Genomic DNA, 17162 nt, shown 5'->3' with positions numbered 1-17162 from the left:
CTGACCAATTTCACACATTTGCTTACATCTCTTGGCAAAAAAAAAAAAAAAAATTATTTGATGAAAACATTCTTGTAAGCTAGCTATCATTCAAGAATGGATTCTAGAAAGGTTTCTCTATTAGTTCTCTAGAGGGATACTTAAATTTATGTGGTTGTGAAGGAAATCGTGAGGTGGGAGAGGAAAAGAACTTGTGTACGAGGGAAGTTTGTAAGGCATCGTTCATTTAACAAAGACAGAAATTCATGTGAAATGGTCCTTGGCCAACCAACTACAGTTGACTCTTGAACAACACAGGGGTTCAGGGTGCAAACCCCACCGCACAGTTGAAAATCCATGTATAACTTCTGACTCTCCAAAACCTCTACTAATAGCCTACTATTGACCAGAAGCCTTACTGGTAAAATAAACAGCCAATGAACATATATTTCACATATAAAATGTTTTATATACTGTATTCTTACAATCAGTCAGCAAGAGAAGAGAAAATGTTAAGAAAATCCTAAGGAAGAGAAAACATGTTTACAGTACTGTACTGTCTTGAAAAAAATCCACGTAGAAGTGGACTCATGCAGCACAGTCCCATGTTGTTCAAGGGTCTCCTGTATTTCCTTAGAATCTTGGTTTTAAAGAAGGACTCTGAAATGTCACTGCTTCCTGCAAAGTATGTGGAAGGGCATTGAATGATGACCGGGATACACGGTTTTGAGTCCAAGTGGGTTCTTGTCCTGATTGTTCCTGGAGATAATTTTGGATAATCATTTCCCTTCTCTGCTTCAGTTCTGTCTCCAGTCAAATGAGAGAACAAAAACATCTGTCCTACCCCATACAGTAGCTCTGAGGAATAACTGTGCAGCTTGCCTCGAATACAGCAGAGCAGGCTCCCATAGTTGTGAACAAGTTTTCTATGTGTCAAGCAGTAAGGACAGTGTTACCAGGAACCTTTAGTCTTCCATGCAAATGAGCCACGTCTTTACCTAAAAATTCAACTCAAATACTCAGATTCAAAAGATAGGGCAAGGAATTACACTCCAAAAGAAATGAGAAATGATCTAGCGTAGGCCAACATCCCCAAAAGGGAATGCCCTGAGAGAGGCTGGGACTCTGGCCACTGAGGCTGCATCTACCACAGGATGTCCATTTTCTAATAAAGCCAAATTAGAACCAACGGTGGCCCCATCATTCCATGGCCAAGCCCCCAGAAGTAGCAAAGCAATGCTCTGAATAATTCACAATAGTGAATGGCAGATAGAAATGCTCTGAGAGCTTACCTGCCTCACTTTCTTCTTGATTTCTTCCTCATTTCTTCTTGCAAAGTCAAATGATACATAAAAAGAACACCTCTTATTGATAAACATGTAAGCATCTATGGATAGGTCTGTCAGATTCAATTACACTATTTAAGAAAGCAAGTTTACATTAAGACTGAGAGTCCATTTAATGCGTTATTTCTGGTGCATTTCTTTTTCCTGCCAAGAATGAGAATAAGACAGAAGATGCAAAATAATAAAACTGGGAGACTGGAGTATAGAATGCAAGATAGATACAAATCTACACATAATCCTAATGTGCCGAGAGATCTTCTTGACAAAGAAGATTTCATTCCAACTTGCTGCTCGTTTTGATGCAAACGTAGGATGTACCATGGCCCAGAAGCCTACAGCCTCAAGTGGGCCAAACGCAGTCTCTGTTAAGATTTCGATTTCAGAGTCAACATATGCCTTGGCAGCAATAATCGTTATGCTCAGTGCAGGTAAACCAAGGAAAAGGCCCTTTGGAAAAATACAAAATATTTACCTAGCAACTTCTAGTGAGCAACATGTGCGCTGCATATTGATGAGTGATAGCCTATGGTTGTGGAAAATTCACTACCAAAGAAAAACAAGCACGGCATATTACAGTGAGTCTACAACATGCCTTTCCTGCTCAGTACAAGAGAAATCTACTGCCTGACAGATAATGAGCCCGATGGCCTGACAGCAGTGATGTGGCAGGCTGCTGTTCTTCTTTTGCCCCCAAAATAAAAAGTAAAATAGTAACACAGGTGAATATCCAGTGAAACTCCCGTCAGATTCAAAACTCATCTTCAGAGCTGTCGGCTAAGAGCATGACTCGGTCTTGCATGCTGTTGAATTCTCTCTGCTGGAGAAAGAAAAACAGAAGAGTGTTAAACCCTTTCCACTGCAGAGCAAAACTGAAAAACAGACCCCTTTAAAAGGCACCCCAACACACGCAGCCAAAGCCCAGTAGCTAATCCAAACCACTGGGCGTGTCAATACCATGCCTGCCTCATTAAGCCCTGTGTGCTTTATTAAGCAAATTGGAAAAGCGAGGCATGTTCTGAAGCGGATGAGGTTTTCCTGTTGTGGGCTCCATACCTTTCTTTTATGCCTTTTGAAGCCGTTTCTCCTTCGGCGATTCATAACCTTAATGCTGTAGAGCGCTCCCAAGATGAACAAGGCTCCGGCTATCCCGACCCCTACAGGAACCAGCATCCCAGACATGTAGCCAGCCTGCACAGAAAAGGAGATGCCCAGTAGGATGCTAAATAGACCACGGCCCTGGGTTTCTCATTTTTGCTCGATGGCAGCAGGTTTTTAAACACCTGGAATCCTCCTACTTGCTTTGTCATAAAATAGCACCTAGCATAAAGGCACGTTTTAGGGAGAAGGCAAGAGAGAGAAAGGTATGACTATTTTTGGAAAGTTCAAGTATTTAGAAGAAGTACTGAAATAAATCACCCAGACCTCATGGCACCTCCAGCTACTTGCTAATGCACATTTGTCAACATCAGGGTTTGATGGCAGAAATATAATTTTTATTAAAGATGGGTCAGGTAAGCTTCTGAGAATGCCAAGACTATTAAAATGCTATAAGTCGGAAATATCAGCCTGAGACAAGCTCCAAGGGGGCTGAGGGGAGGGCCTTGACATTGGTGGTCTGCTGTCTCACAATCTCAGCTGCATTACAGTAAGAAAGGGAAAAGGAAGGATGCTAGATGTTGGGGCATAGACAGAAAAGACAAGGAGGGGAGAGGGTATGCACATAACATGGGATTTATATGAAAGGAAAAATCTGCCCAGTGGACAAGACCAAAGTTGGGGATTGGGAGGGAATTCTGCGCATCCCCACAGAAGTGGCAGAGCAGGGTGCAAAGATCACTGTCATAAGAGTAGCGCCTGCAAAAGAACTTGGAGGTATCTGATATCTGGTGTGTCTCCAACGTCCCCAAGGTGTCACTATGGATATGCTGGTTCTAAGTGAGCAGCATGATGTCCACACATCCCCGGGCTTGGGTAAGTAGCTCCGGATCTTCCCAAGCTCAGGGTAAGGCCGTCATACTAAAGGTGCTCTCTGCATCTTGGCCAGTATGACACCTCAGGGCCTAGAGCATTATGTACTTACCTGGAGCCCTTTCACAGAGGAACATGAGACTGGTTTGCCTTTGAAGAAGGCCCCTGCTAGAAGCCTACGCAGACAAAATACATAAAACATTAAAATTTTTAGACTTTAGGGGCGCCTGGGTGGCTCAGTCGTTGGGCGTCTGCCTTCGGCTCAGGTCATGGTCCCAGGGTCCTGGGACTGAGCCCCGCATCGGGCTCCCTGCTCAGCGGGAAGCCTGCTTCTCCCTCTCCCGCTCCCCCTGCTTGTGTTCCCTCTCTCGCTGTGTCTCTCTCTGTCAAATAAAATCTTTAAAAAAAAAATTTTTTTTAGACTTTAGATAGGCATTATTCGGGGGTGGGGGGGAACCCATGAGTCAGTTTGTTCATTTATTTGACTATTTCTAAAATTTCTAATATAGCACAAACTATTTCTAGTACCTTTCAGAATGAGCCAAAATCAGAGAAGGACAGAGAATAATGTTTTCTAAAAAGTGCTGAAGTATGCAGACTGTGATGCTTTCCCAACGTTTCCAAAAGTAAATCAAAGGAATACACGAGCCCTTTATAAAACTGCAGCTCCCTCTTGCACACAGACAGCTCACTAACTGGTTCTGTTTTCCGGAGTCTTGTGTTAGAGCAGAATATGGAAATTTTTCCATTAATTTGAGAACAATAGCATTGTTCATCAGCATACTAAGTGTTTTTCTCCAAGAAACAAAGCCCAGTCACTTTTCAACAAATTAATATGCTTTGCAGAAACCCAAACTTTTTCTAAAGTCCTTCCAGATCTACTTAAGACTTATAAAACTGTAATTTTCCATATGGGAAAATACTGGACAAGAGCAAAGTTTTGGAACTCTCATAAGAGCTGTGAATATATTTCTTTAAACCATCACTCCCAGTACATGGAAACGAATGTACATATTGAAATATGATCAGTTTTAAGCCCCGTAGATTAGACTCTAAAGAGGTATACATTCAAAGGATGATACTTGAGCTGTTGGAAGTTCAGCTTGGTCAATCTTTGTGTGGGTCTCCTCGTGCTGTGTAACTTCACCCACACCCAATAGCATGACTATTCCAAAATGTGTCACTCTTTCTCATACTTCTTATTTACACATTTAGATCTCTAGTTTCTAGAGCTTTAAATCATGCAGATTTCACCAAAATTCAATTAATATCTCTCTCTCTCCTCTCTTTTGTCCCCTCTTTTGTGTGTGTGTGTGTGTGTGTGTGTGTGTGTGTGTGTGATCTGCCTGTGCTTTGAAATTACACTTAAAAAATGGGATCCAAATAATCTCTCCTCTTCCAATATATTTTAACCATTCCTCTTTCAACACTAATGGAGAATAGGCTCTTCTTCTAGAATTGGTCATGACTTGGAGTGCCTGGGTGGCTCAGTCAGTTAAGCATCTGCCTTCAGCTCAAGTCATGATCCCAGGGCCCTGGGATCCAGCCCTGCGTCACATTTGCTTCCTGCTCAGTGGCGAGTCTCCTTGTTCCTCTGCCCCTCCCCCACCACTAGTGCTCACGCTCCCTCCCTCATAAATAAATAAAATCTTAAAAAAAAAAAAAAGAATTTCCCATGACTTGTTTCCTACACAAATGAAAACAAATAAGACTCATGAACATATTTTCTAAGTTATAAACCCTGCCTAGTACCTCTTCTCTATTCAGAATCATCGGACGTACATGTATCTCCACAGATAATACTCTGAGAAGGACATAGCTGCACCTGGATATATTCCAAGTGAGAATGGGTAACTTGAATCTCATCATGAGGAAACACCCAATTAACCTAAAATGAAGACTATTCTATTTTTTTAAAGGACTATATTCTTTTAAAAGTCAGTGTCGGGAAAGACAAAAGATGGCTATAAAAACGTTCCAGAGTATAGGAAACTCATGAACCATGACAACTAAGTGTGTTACATGACCCTAGACTAGATCCTACACTGGAGAAGAAAAATGCTTTTAGAAAGATTATTCTGAGTCTGTTGAAAAAACTGAAATATGGATACCAGATTTGATAAAAAGTACTGTATCGTTAAATGTACTCAAGCTGATAACTGCAGCATGTCTGCTAACGGAATATTCCCATTCATGGGAAATAAAGTTTTTGGAGTAAAAGCACCATATGGTATATGCAACTTTTCCTCAAATGGTAAAAAAAAAAAAAAAAAAAAAAAAGAGGCAGAGATGGGCAGACAGACCAGCAAATGATAAACCAAATGGAGTAAAATGTTAAAAACAAGTGCACCTGGGTAAAAGGTATTGGGGCATTCTTTGTACTTATTCTTGTATCTCTTTTTTGTAAACCTGAAAATAGTTCCAAATAAAAAGTTTTGCATTTTTAAAATTGATTGTAAGTCAAAATACGACTAGATATAGTTGTTTTTAGTTCGTGTTTGTGTTGGGTTTTTGTTGGCTTTGTATTACATTCATGAGAAAGGTATTCTTCCTTCTTAGAATAACGTATTCATTCAGAAACATCTGTTTTCAAGAAAGGTATAAGAAAACCAAATGATATGCTGTACTGTCTCAAGTCTGCTGAGTTAAGACAGTGCCCTTATATTGCTTTGTAACAGTGGCTCTCAGACTTGAGAATCTATCAAAATCACCTGCAAGACTTGTTGAAACAGATTGCTGGGCCCCGTTCCCAGAGTTTCTGACTCAGTAGGTATAGCGTGGGGCCCAAGAATTGCATTTCTAGCAAGCTCCCAGGTGATGCTGACGCTGCTGGTCCAGACCACACTTGAGAATCAGTGCTATGCAATATAGTCTGGATCATCCATTTTCTGGGTTATTTCCTAAAGCCAGAAGAAACAGAATGATCTTGGTGACATAACAACAGTGTTGGTGTTTATTACACAACTAAAGCTGCTATGCCTCTTCAATTTTGAGAAACATTTTAGATGTTGAAAAGACATATCAATAGGTAGCCAAGTTAGGATTTGCCTAACGAGCATCACTAACTTGGACATTAAGCCAGAAAGAAGAGTAATGATGGAATGAGTATAGGGACTGTCCCTCAATGGCCATTCACCTCTTCTTTCAGAGCAAGAGAACCTCCCATTTCGGCTGGGCGCACAGTAACGATCACTGCTCCCTGCCTTCTCTGCAGCTGGCTGTGACCATGTGATAAATCTCACTCAGAAGAGAATACATTATGGCAGGTGCAGCTTCCCGACATGCTCTTCAACAGGGGAGCACAGCCTTTATCCCCCACGTTTTGAGAATAAGAGTGCCTTTATCTTCCTTTTAAGGGAGAAGAGGTGTCTTCACCTTCCCTTATCCTCCTTCCCCTGGCTAGAACATGGACCTAGCTAAGTTGGAACTGCCATCCAGGACCTTGAGGTGACCTTGGCAATGAAGGTCACAAATGGTGGAACATCAAATACAAGGAGCCTGAGTCCCTGTCAGAGTGTTGCTCCCCATTAACCCTTGACTGCTACCTCCAGATTCATAAATGAGAGAAAAACTTCTATCTTGGTTAAGCCATTGTCATTGGGGTTCTCTGTCATTCATAGCTGATCTTAATCCTAGCTAATATAGAAAGACTAAACAACTGTAAAAAGAATAATTCAGAACTTTTTAAGTTTTTTAAGATTTTATTTATTTATTTGAGAGAAAGAGCATGCGTGCACAAGTAGGGGGAGGGGCAGAGGCAGAGGGAGAAACAGACTCCCCACTGAGCAGGGAGCCCGATGTGGGACTTGATCCCAGGACCCTGGGATCATGATCTGAGCCAAAGGCAGATGCTTAACCAACTGAGCCACCCAGGCACCCCCAGAACTTTTTAGAACATTATTCTTTCTAGAGCCAAATTAACTAACAGAAATACCAATATCAGGTACAATTGAATAATGCTAAACTGAGATGTCCTGGTTGGCCAAAGAGCCAGTTAAATAAATATTTAGTTTCCAGTTCTAAGGGATTCTGTGACTTTCATCAAAGAGGCAATAGTTTCGCTCTCAAATAGTTTCTGAAGATAATGACTAACAAGACTTTTATAGATGACAGCCAACTAGCTAGCTAGCTAGACACATGAAGGAGGGAAGCGAGAGTGGAAGATACATATATGTACACACATATGTGTGTGTGCACATAAGAAGGCATGTCGCAGGTAAGTGTAGAATATTTTACACAACAGGGGAAGTGGGGATATGGGAAAGATTATAGTGAGTCCCTCCAAGAAAGTCAAAATATGAAGAAATAAGGCATCAAATAAGCCAAACACAGAATCTCAACTGTTTTTCTTCTATTTTTTTTTAACTAAGACATACTGAAAAAATACTCCAGAAGAAAATAGAGAGAAGGCTGGAAAAACTCAAAATAATCCAGAAAACTAAGGTCACACATAAAATTATTTCTCTTAGTGAAAATGATAGCAAGAAGGTGCCAGGCCTTTGAGACAAGATAAGAAGGGTCTACAGAAATAGAAAATACAAACTTTCTAAGCTGCACAGATTTTTTTTTTTAATTGTGGCAAAGCTATCTATAGATACAGGTAAGAAATTTTGCAATATCCAACTTCAAAACTGGTGACATGTAAAAATTTATTCTCTTAAGGGTTTTCTGGTACACAATTTTACTCAGAGGATATTTTCTATAGAAACAATGATATATGGGTTCCTAAATCTACCAAAGCCTATTTCCTTTTCATTGCATCCTATTTTCTTCTGAAAAATAACAAGAAGCACTACTAATGTAAGTGTGTTCAGTTCTTAACTTTTGAGCTTTATTTCCCCCAAATCCTGCTCAGTCCATCCACTAACCTATCAATGCTTTGATTAGTGTTAAAATTTTTCAACATCACTTTTAATAAGTATGACCACAAAACAGTCTCATTCTTAAAACCATCTATGCTAAATTTTACTGAGAAGCACAAAGATAGTGATGAGACTATAATCTTACAATTTTCATTGTAATTTATTCTTTAACAATAAGCTGCAGCAAAATAAATATTAATCATCCAAATACGGGGAGAACTGACTCCAAATAATAAAAAAGATATGGAATGCCATCAACAGAAGTATATGTTGGGACTGGTGATTTAAAGGTAACTCAATATGTGGCAATTGAAAAGATTTCCATTCACTAAACCCCCAGTTAAATCTGAGCTGGGTTATAGTAATGAGATCTGACAGGCTACAGCAAGGAATTCAGAATTCCATATTTTTATGAGTAATTCCAGTTTAAAATTCTAAGGTAACCAAAAAATGTAAACTTGGAGAGTGTTGAAAATCAAAAGAAAATGGAAAACAGGAACCTGGAAGGAAGTTAATATTGTCAATCACAGACATAGATGGCAGAATTAACACAAGAGAGAAATATTTTTCTGTTGTTGGCCATTCCAGGCAAGTCAGCCCTTTGTCACCCAGTATGTAGTAGCACTATGAGAGACTACATAAAAGTTGATCTAAGGAGAGTGCTCAGGCGTCCAGGTGTTTTTACTCCAAACCACCCCCACTATGGTTTAAGGATGCTCTTTCCATCCCAAACTTTTATCCTTAACTCAAGTCCATCAATTTTTGCCTTTGGGTCAGAAGAATCAATGCTTTCCAAAATCCAAGGTATTTCTTACTCATACAGAGGGTCAGGCTTACAAGAACTTGGCATTGGGTTTTTGGCACTGGGACGAGAAATAGCCAATAAATTGCGATTACACTGCTGATCCCTAGAAGAAACTCCACCTTGATATGTCAAGGATATTTTCCAGCTGAGCATAGTAGATAATGCCTTCATAAGAAGGAATGGTGCTCCAAAGAATAAGGTTCCCTGTGTTATACAAGAAGGAACTTAAAGGGAAGGTCTTCCTTCTTGTTGGGCACCTGGAAGTGGCCTTGCATCTTTGCACAGATAACCAGAATCAGAATGATGAATTAAGGCTCCATTACTCTGAAGATCTTTTATTTGACAAAGCCATGCCCTTTAAGATAAATCCAAAGGAAGAAAATACTTCTCTTACCTTGTCTTTTAGTTTTTCCATCCAGCTTCTCACTAGGGAAAATAAGAGAATAAAATGTAAATATCCATCTTCTTACTTATATTTCATTGAGTTAAGTTAATTCGATAACCTACATTTCATGGTATTAAGTTAATTTGATACACTGGTTTTATTGTATGAAATGTAGTGAAAGGGTCAACAGTATTAACAGTAATAATGACAGTATGAGTTTTGTTTTTATTCTCATTTGTTTAAAAATGTAACAGAAAGCACAAACATATCCCTCACATCATCATTAGGTGAACAGAGAATATTTTTTATTTGTTAAACGTATTTGTATTACTATTTAATGCTTTGGGGGAGGTCTGGGTAAGGAGATAGGAAATCACCTTTAAAGAATCAAGTTCATTCCCAACCCACGTACCATCAAATAAATAAATAAACTAATCAATTAATTTATTAATTAATTATCAAGTTCATTTCTTATCTGACATTTTCTCCTTAACGTTACTCATCTTTCTCAGTTTTTAAGCTCAGTGGGTATTCTGCACTTGGATCAATATCCCAGCAAAGTTAGGTAGGAAGGGACAATGGGCACTGGCTCCAAAGAGAAGCATTTGCATCCACAGGTGAAGAAAAAAATTTGATCAAAGGCAAAAAGAGGAAGTATTTCTGAAATACATATAGCTTATAAACTGTACCATTCCATCACAATACAACCACTATTAAAAAATAAAGGTAATAATCAAGTAACAGTTTAAAAAGCCACTGAAAAGGACTACATCAACCCTGAAGTGTTAAGTAGACCATTATTACAACCATTTGGAAGTACATATGCTGAGAACAGAACAAGTATCATTCAAAATGAAAACATGTGTTAGAATGGCCATGGGTTTTTTTCTTTTCTTCTTTTTTTTCTTATTTAAATTTTAGTTAGTTAACATATAAGGCAATATTGGCTTTAGGAGTAGAATTCAGTGATTCATCACTTACATACATCACCCTGGGCTCATCACAAGTGCCCTCTTCAATACCCATCAGCCATCTAGCCCATCCCCCACCCATCTCCCTCCATCAACCCTCAGTTTGTTCTGTATCATTAAGAGTCTCTTATGGTTTGGGGCACCTGGGTGGCTCAGTCAGTTAAGTGTCCAACTCTTGATTTTGGCTCAGGCCATGGTCTCATGGTTGTGAGATCAAGCCCCGAGTTGGCTCTGCGCTGAGCATGAAGTCTGCTTAAGATTCTCCCTCTGCCTCTCCCACTCTCTCTCACTCTAAAAAAAAAAAAAAAGAGTCTCTTATGGTTTGTAGGGCCATATTAAGGATAGTTTGAAGTTAGTAATAGGGTTTTTCATCCTTAATTGCCTTTTAAAGCTATAATAATGATTCAGCGTTGAATAAAAATTCTATTTTGAAAAGCATGGAAAAGGAAAAAAGAAGACAAATATTATCAAAGAAATTAGTAAGCCAACAAAAACCTTTCAAGATTTCCTTAAATTTCCTTTCCTGTCCAGGAGCTTCAACAGATAGGAAGAAAGGACACAGAGTGGCAGACCTAGAAACACCTCCCAAAAAGTGTAGACAAGGGATTGGCAAACTTTTCTTGTAAAGAGCCAAATAGTAAACATTTTAAGCTTTGCAGGCCATACAATCTCTGTCACAACTACTCAACTCTGCTGTTGCAGTGTGAAAGCACTCATAGTGCATAAATTAATGGGTTTTGGCTATATTCCAATAAATGTTACTTATGGACATTGACCTTTGAATTTCATGTAATTTTCATAGGTCACAAATATCTTTCTTTTGATTTTTTTCAACCATATTAAAATGTAAAAGACATTCTTTGCTCATGGGCCATACAAAAATGGGTAGCAGGCCAGATGGGTGGGTCCACGGGTCACAGTGGAATGACCCCTGACACAGACAGTTGGGTCTCCATTTACAGTCTGACTCTAGTAATAACATATTGACAGGAGTGATGCCAGCCCACAGGTGCACATGGCTTGACCCCTGACAGAGCAGGTTCGAATCTACTGCATCGCTTGATCAGCAAGCCAAAAACAAACATGAGAGTGAGGGAAGATTATGCTCCGGGAAAAGATGGGGAAACTGAGACTCAGAGAAGCTAAGAGACTTGCCCATGGTTAACCAGGGAGTAAAGAGTCACTGGAATTCCAACCACTATCTGATTTAACAACCTACAGGAATAATACTTCTTAACTACGCATTTCTTTTGGTGATACCCCCACTCTCTCAGGTTGAAAATGTGGAGCTACCCTCCTTGGGCTCTTCTTTTTTTAATTTTTTATTGTTATGTTAATCACCATACATTACATCATTAGTTTTTGATGTAGTGTTCCATGATTCATTAGTGCTCCATGCAGAACGTGCCCTCTTTCATACCCATCACCATGCTAACACATCCTCCCACCCCCCTCCCCTCTAGAACCCTCAGTTTGTTTTTCAGAGTCCATCATCTCTCATGGTTCATCCCCCTCCAATTCCCCCCCCTCATTCTTCCCTTCCTGCTATCTTCTTCTTTTTTTTTTTCTTAACATATATTGCATTATTTGTTTCAGAGGTACAGATCTGTGATTCAACAGTCTTGCACAATTCACAGTACTCACCATAGCACATACCCTCCCCAATGTCTATCACCCAGCCACCCCATCCCTCCCACCTGCCCCCACTCCAGCAAACCTCAGTTTGTTTCCTGAGATTAAGAATTCCTCATATCAGTGATACATGATGATACATGTCTTTCTCTGATTGACTTATTTCGCTCAGCATAACACCCTCCAGTTCCATCCACGTCGTTGCAAATGGCAAGATCTCATTCCTTTTGATGGCTGCATAATATTCCATTGTATATATATACCACCTCTTCTCTATCCATTCATCTGTCGATGGATATCTTGGCTCTTTCCACAGTTTGGCTATTGTGGACATTGCTGCTATAAACATCGGGGTGCACGTACCCCTTCGGATCCCTACATTTGTATCTTTGGGGTAAATACCTAGTAGTGCAATTGCTGGATTGTACAGTAGCTTGTTTTCAACTTTTTGAGGAACCTCCATCCTGTTTTCCAGAGTGGTTGCACCAGCTTGCGTTCCCACCAACAGTGTAGGAGGGTTCCCCTTTCTCCGCATCCAGGCCAACATCTGTCGTTTCCTGACTTGTTAATTTTAGCCATTCTGACTGGTGTGAGGTGGTATCTCATTGAGGTTTTGATTTGGATTTCCCTGATGCCGAGCGATGTTGAGCACTTTTTCATGTGTCTGTTGGCCATTTGGATGTCTTCTTTGGAAAAATGTCTGTTCATGTCTTCTGCCCATTTCTTGATTGGATTCTTTGTTCTTTGGGTGTTGAATTTGGTAAGTTCTTTATAGATTTTGGATACTAGCCCTTTATCTGATATGTCATTTGCAAATATCTTCTTCCATTCTGTCGGTTGTCTTTTGGTTTTGTTGACTGTTTCTTTTGCTGTGCAGAAGCTTTTTATCTTGATGAAGTCCCAATAGTTCATTTTTGCCCTTGCTTCCCTTGCCTTTGGCGATGTTTCTAGGAAGAATTTGCTGCGGCTGAGGTCAAAGAGGTTGCTGCCTGTGTTCTCCTTTAGGATTTTGATGGACTCCTGTCTCACATTAAGGTCTTTCAACATTTTGAGTCTATTTTTGTGTGTGGTGTAAGGAAATTGTCCAGTTTCATTCTTCTGCATGTGGCTGTCCAATTTTCCCAACACCATTAGTTGAAGAGACTTTTTTCCTTTTTTTTTTTTTTAAGATTTTATTTATTTATTTGACAGAGAGAGAGAGAACAAGTAGGCAGAGAGGCAGGCAGAGGGAGAGGGAGAAGCAGGCTCCCCGCCGAGCAGGGACCCCGATGCGGGGCTCGATCCCAGGACCCTGGGATCATGACCTGAGCCAAAGGCAGCCGCTTAACCAACTGAGCCACCCAGGTGCCCCGAGACTGTCTTTTTTCCATTGGACATTCTTTCCTGTTTTGTCGAAGATTAGTTGACCATAGAGTTGAGGGTCCATTTCTGGGCTCTCTATTCTGTTCCACTGATCTATGTGTCTGTTTTTGTGCCAGTACCATACTGTCTTGATGATGACAGCTTTGTAATAGAGCTGGAAGTCCGGAATTGTGATGCCGCCAGCTTTGCTTTGCTTTTTCAACATTCCTCTGGCTATTCGGGGTCTTTTCTGGTTCCATACAAATTTTAGGATTATTTGTTCCATTTCTTTGAAAAAAGTGAATGGTATTTTGATGGGGATTGCACTGAATGTGTAGATTGCTCTGGGTAGCATTGACATCTTCACAATATTTGTTCTTCCAATCCATGAGCATGGAACGTTTTTCCATTTCTTTGTGTCTTCCTCAATTTGCTTCATGAGTATTTTATAGTTTTCTGAGTACAGATTCTTTGCCTCTTTGGTTAGATTTATTTCTAGGTATCTTATGGTTTTGGGTGCAATTATAAATGGGATCGACTCCTTAATTTCTCTTTCTTTTGTCTTGTTGTTGGTGTATAGGAATGCCACTGATTTCTGTGCATTGATTTTATATCCTGCCACTTTACTGAATTCCTGTATGAGTTCTAGCAGTTTTGGGGTGGAGTCTTTTGGGTTTTCAACATAAAGTATCATATCATCTGCAAAGAGTGAGTTTGACTTCTTATTTGCTGATTTGGATGCCTTTGATTTCTTTTTGTTGTCTGATTGCTGTGGCTAGGACTTCTAATACTATATTGAATAGCAGTGGTGATAGTGGACATCCCTGCTGCGTTCCTGACCTTAGGGGGAAAGCTCTCAGTTTTTCCCCATTGAGAATGATATTCGCTGTGGGTTTTTCATAGATGGCTTTTATGATATTGAGGTATGTACCCTCTATCCCTATACTCTGAAGAGTTTTGAACAAGAAAGGATGCTGTACTTTGTCAAATGCTTTTTCTGCATCTATTGAGAGGATCATATGATTCTTGTTCTTTCTTTTGTTAATGTATTGTATCACGTTGACTGATTTGCGGATGTTGAACCAAACTTGCAGCCCAGGGATAAATCCCACTTGGTCTTGGTGAATAATCCTTTTAATGTACTGTTGGATCCTATTGGCTAGTATTTTGGTGAGAATTTTTGCATCCATGTTCATCAAGGATATTGGTCTGTAATTCTCCTTTTTGATGGGGTCTTTGTCTGGTTTGGGGATCAAGGTAATGGTGGCCTCATAAAACGAGTTTGGAAGTTTTCCTTCCATTTCTATTTTTTGGAACAGTTTCAGAAGAATGGGTATTAATTCTTCTTTAAATGTTTGGTAGAATTCCCCTGGGAAGCCATCTGGCCCTGGGCTTTTGTTTTTGGGGAGATTTTTGATGACTGCTTCAATTCCCTTAGTGGTTATAGGTCTGTTCAGGTCTTCTATTTCTTCCTGGTTCAGTTTTGGTAGTTGATACATCTCTAGGAATGCACTCATTTCTTCCAGATTATCTAATTTGCTGGCGTAGAGTTGCTCATAATACGTTCTTATCATTGTTTGTATTTCTTTGGTGTTGGTTGTGATCTCTCCTCTTTCATTCATGATTTTGTTGATTTGGGTCGTTTCTCTTTTCTTTTTGATAAGTCTGGCCAGGGGTTTATCAATCTTGTTAATTCTTTCAAAGAACCAGCTCCTAGTTTCGTTGATCTGTTCTACTGTTCTTTTGGTTTCTATTTCATTGATTTCTGCTCTGATCTTTATTATTTCTCTTCTCCTGCTGGGTTTAGGCTTTATTTGCTGTTCTTTCTCCAGCTCCTTTAGGTGTAGGGTTAGGTTGTGTACTTGAGACCATTCATGTTTCTTGAGGAAGGCTTGTATTGCTATATACCTTCCTCTTAGGACTGCCTTTGCTGCATCCCAAAGATTTTGAACAGTTGTGTTTTCATTTTCATTCCTTGGGCTCTTCTATCTCCTTCAGTCCCTGGCTTCAATCTCTTATGTCAAGATCTTGGCAAGGCCTCTCAGCTTTGTCCTTCCTTCATTAATCCTTCTGTCTCCACTGGGATTCAGGCAAAGATAGTGGTGTACAATCAAGATACGACCAGTCATGGGAAGGTCAAAGGAAGAAAGCACAGGAACCTTAAAAATGAGCCTAGGGGTTAGTGGCTCCATGGAGAAGTGAAATCACTTCACTTCTTCACTGAGCAACTCTGGAGAAATTATTGAACCTCTGGGACCCTCAGTTTCCTTATATGTAAAATGACTGTGGTAACACCTGTCTTGCAAGATGTTGTGAAGACTAAAAATAACATGGACCATGTGTTTAGGACAGTACTTGGTGTAGAGAAATAATAAAACAAAAACAAGAAACCTGGGACAGAAGGAGACAAACAAAGACAAGTGAGTCATGAATATTTCAACATGTCTGAACTAAGCCCAAGACATAAACTGAAATTCAGGCAAGAGAATGCTTCCAATTCATTGATTCATTCAACAAATACTTATTACGCACATTGTGTTGGCCAGGCACTGTGCTCTACACTGGAGTCAGCAGAAGGTATGGGGCCTAATTCCAGTGAGGAAAGGAAGAGGCCATAGGGTCTATGAGAAGTGAATAACAAGCAGCAGTGCAGGGACAGAGAGTGAAGGACAGAGCAAGAAAGCCAATTACTGGGCCCAAGGCAGAATGCCAACCTGTGAAGCAAGATGCTCGGAATCAGGAAATAGGATGTATATCATATAATAAGTAAAACAAAACCAAGGTAGAAATGGGAAAATGTGACCACTTTGTGGAAGGGGTGAAAAGAGCCAGATGACTGCCTGTGGATGGCAGGGTGAGGGCAGCTCCGAGAAGAGGGAAAGGAGGCAGAGATCCAGCCAGGGTCTGAGGCACCAATAGGCTCTTGAACTATAGGAAGTTCACTGTCAAGAGAAACGATTTAGGGGCACCTGGGTGGCTCAGTTGGTTGAGCGTCTGCCTTCGGCTCAGGTCATGATCCTGGGATCCTGGGATCGAGTCCTACATCAGGCTCCCTTCTCAGCGGGGAGTCTGCTTCACCCTCTCCCTCTGCCCCTCCCCCTTCTCGTTCTCTCTCTCTCTCAAATAAATAAATAAAATATTTATTTTTTATATATATATTTTTATTGTGTTGTTAGTCACCATACAGTATGTCATTAGTTTTTTTTTTTTTAAAGATTTTATTTATTTATTTGACAGAGACAGAGATAGCGAGAGCAGGAACACAAGCAGTGGGAGTGGGAGAGAGAGAAGCAGGCTTCCCGCTGAGGAGGGAACCCGATGTGGGACTCGATCCCAGGACCCTGGGATCATGACCTGAGCCGAAGGCAGACGCTTAACGACTGAGCTACCCAGGTGCCCTGTCATTAGTTTTTGATGTAGTGTTCCATGATTCATTGTTTGTGTAAATAAAATCTTTAAAAAGAGAGAGAGAAAGAAATGGTTTAGTGGCGCCTAGGTGGCTCAGTGGGTTGGGTTTCAGACTCTGGATTTTGGCTCAGGTCATGAACTCAGAGTCATGGGATAGAGTCCTGCATGGGGTTCCATGCCCAGCAGGGAGTCTGCTTCCTCCTTCTCCCTCTCCATCTGCCCCTCCCCCAGCTCACGTGTACGCACACTCACACATTCTCTCTCTCTCTCAAATGAATAAATAAATCTTTTAAAAACAAAAAAAGAGAAACAGTTTAACTTAGGACTTATCAAGCCAGGTGTCACTGGTTAATTGTCTTTATCTTAGGTTCCTAGAGTAAATTTCATAGAATCCTGCTTTGGATGATTCTCTAAGGCAGTACTTCTCCACTGGGGGAGGCAATGCACATCAGAATAGGATGTGTG

At 40.3% G+C, this 17162-nt stretch overlaps 1 protein-coding gene across 1 annotated transcript in view; it reads right to left on the bottom strand.

Annotated features, from left to right (window-relative positions):
• Positions 1-2021: 2021 nt before the first annotated feature.
• The window catches only part of ARMH4 (armadillo like helical domain containing 4), a 104656-nt gene continuing 89515 nt past the window's right edge, over positions 2022-17162 (bottom strand). Inside the window, exons 5-7 of the mRNA XM_021701468.1 lie at positions 9355-9386; positions 2379-2513; positions 2022-2142 (exon numbers count right to left, since the gene is read on the bottom strand). Of these exons, the coding sequence (XP_021557143.1) occupies positions 2074-2142; positions 2379-2513; positions 9355-9386 (236 nt within the window). The 3' untranslated portion in view covers positions 2022-2073. The remainder of the gene's footprint in view (positions 2143-2378; positions 2514-9354; positions 9387-17162) is intronic.

Source organism: Neomonachus schauinslandi, chromosome 9 (assembly GCF_002201575.2).
Source record: "Neomonachus schauinslandi chromosome 9, ASM220157v2, whole genome shotgun sequence".
Lineage (NCBI taxonomy): Eukaryota > Metazoa > Chordata > Mammalia > Carnivora > Phocidae > Neomonachus > Neomonachus schauinslandi.
This window is presented reverse-complemented; position numbering and strand designations above follow the sequence as displayed.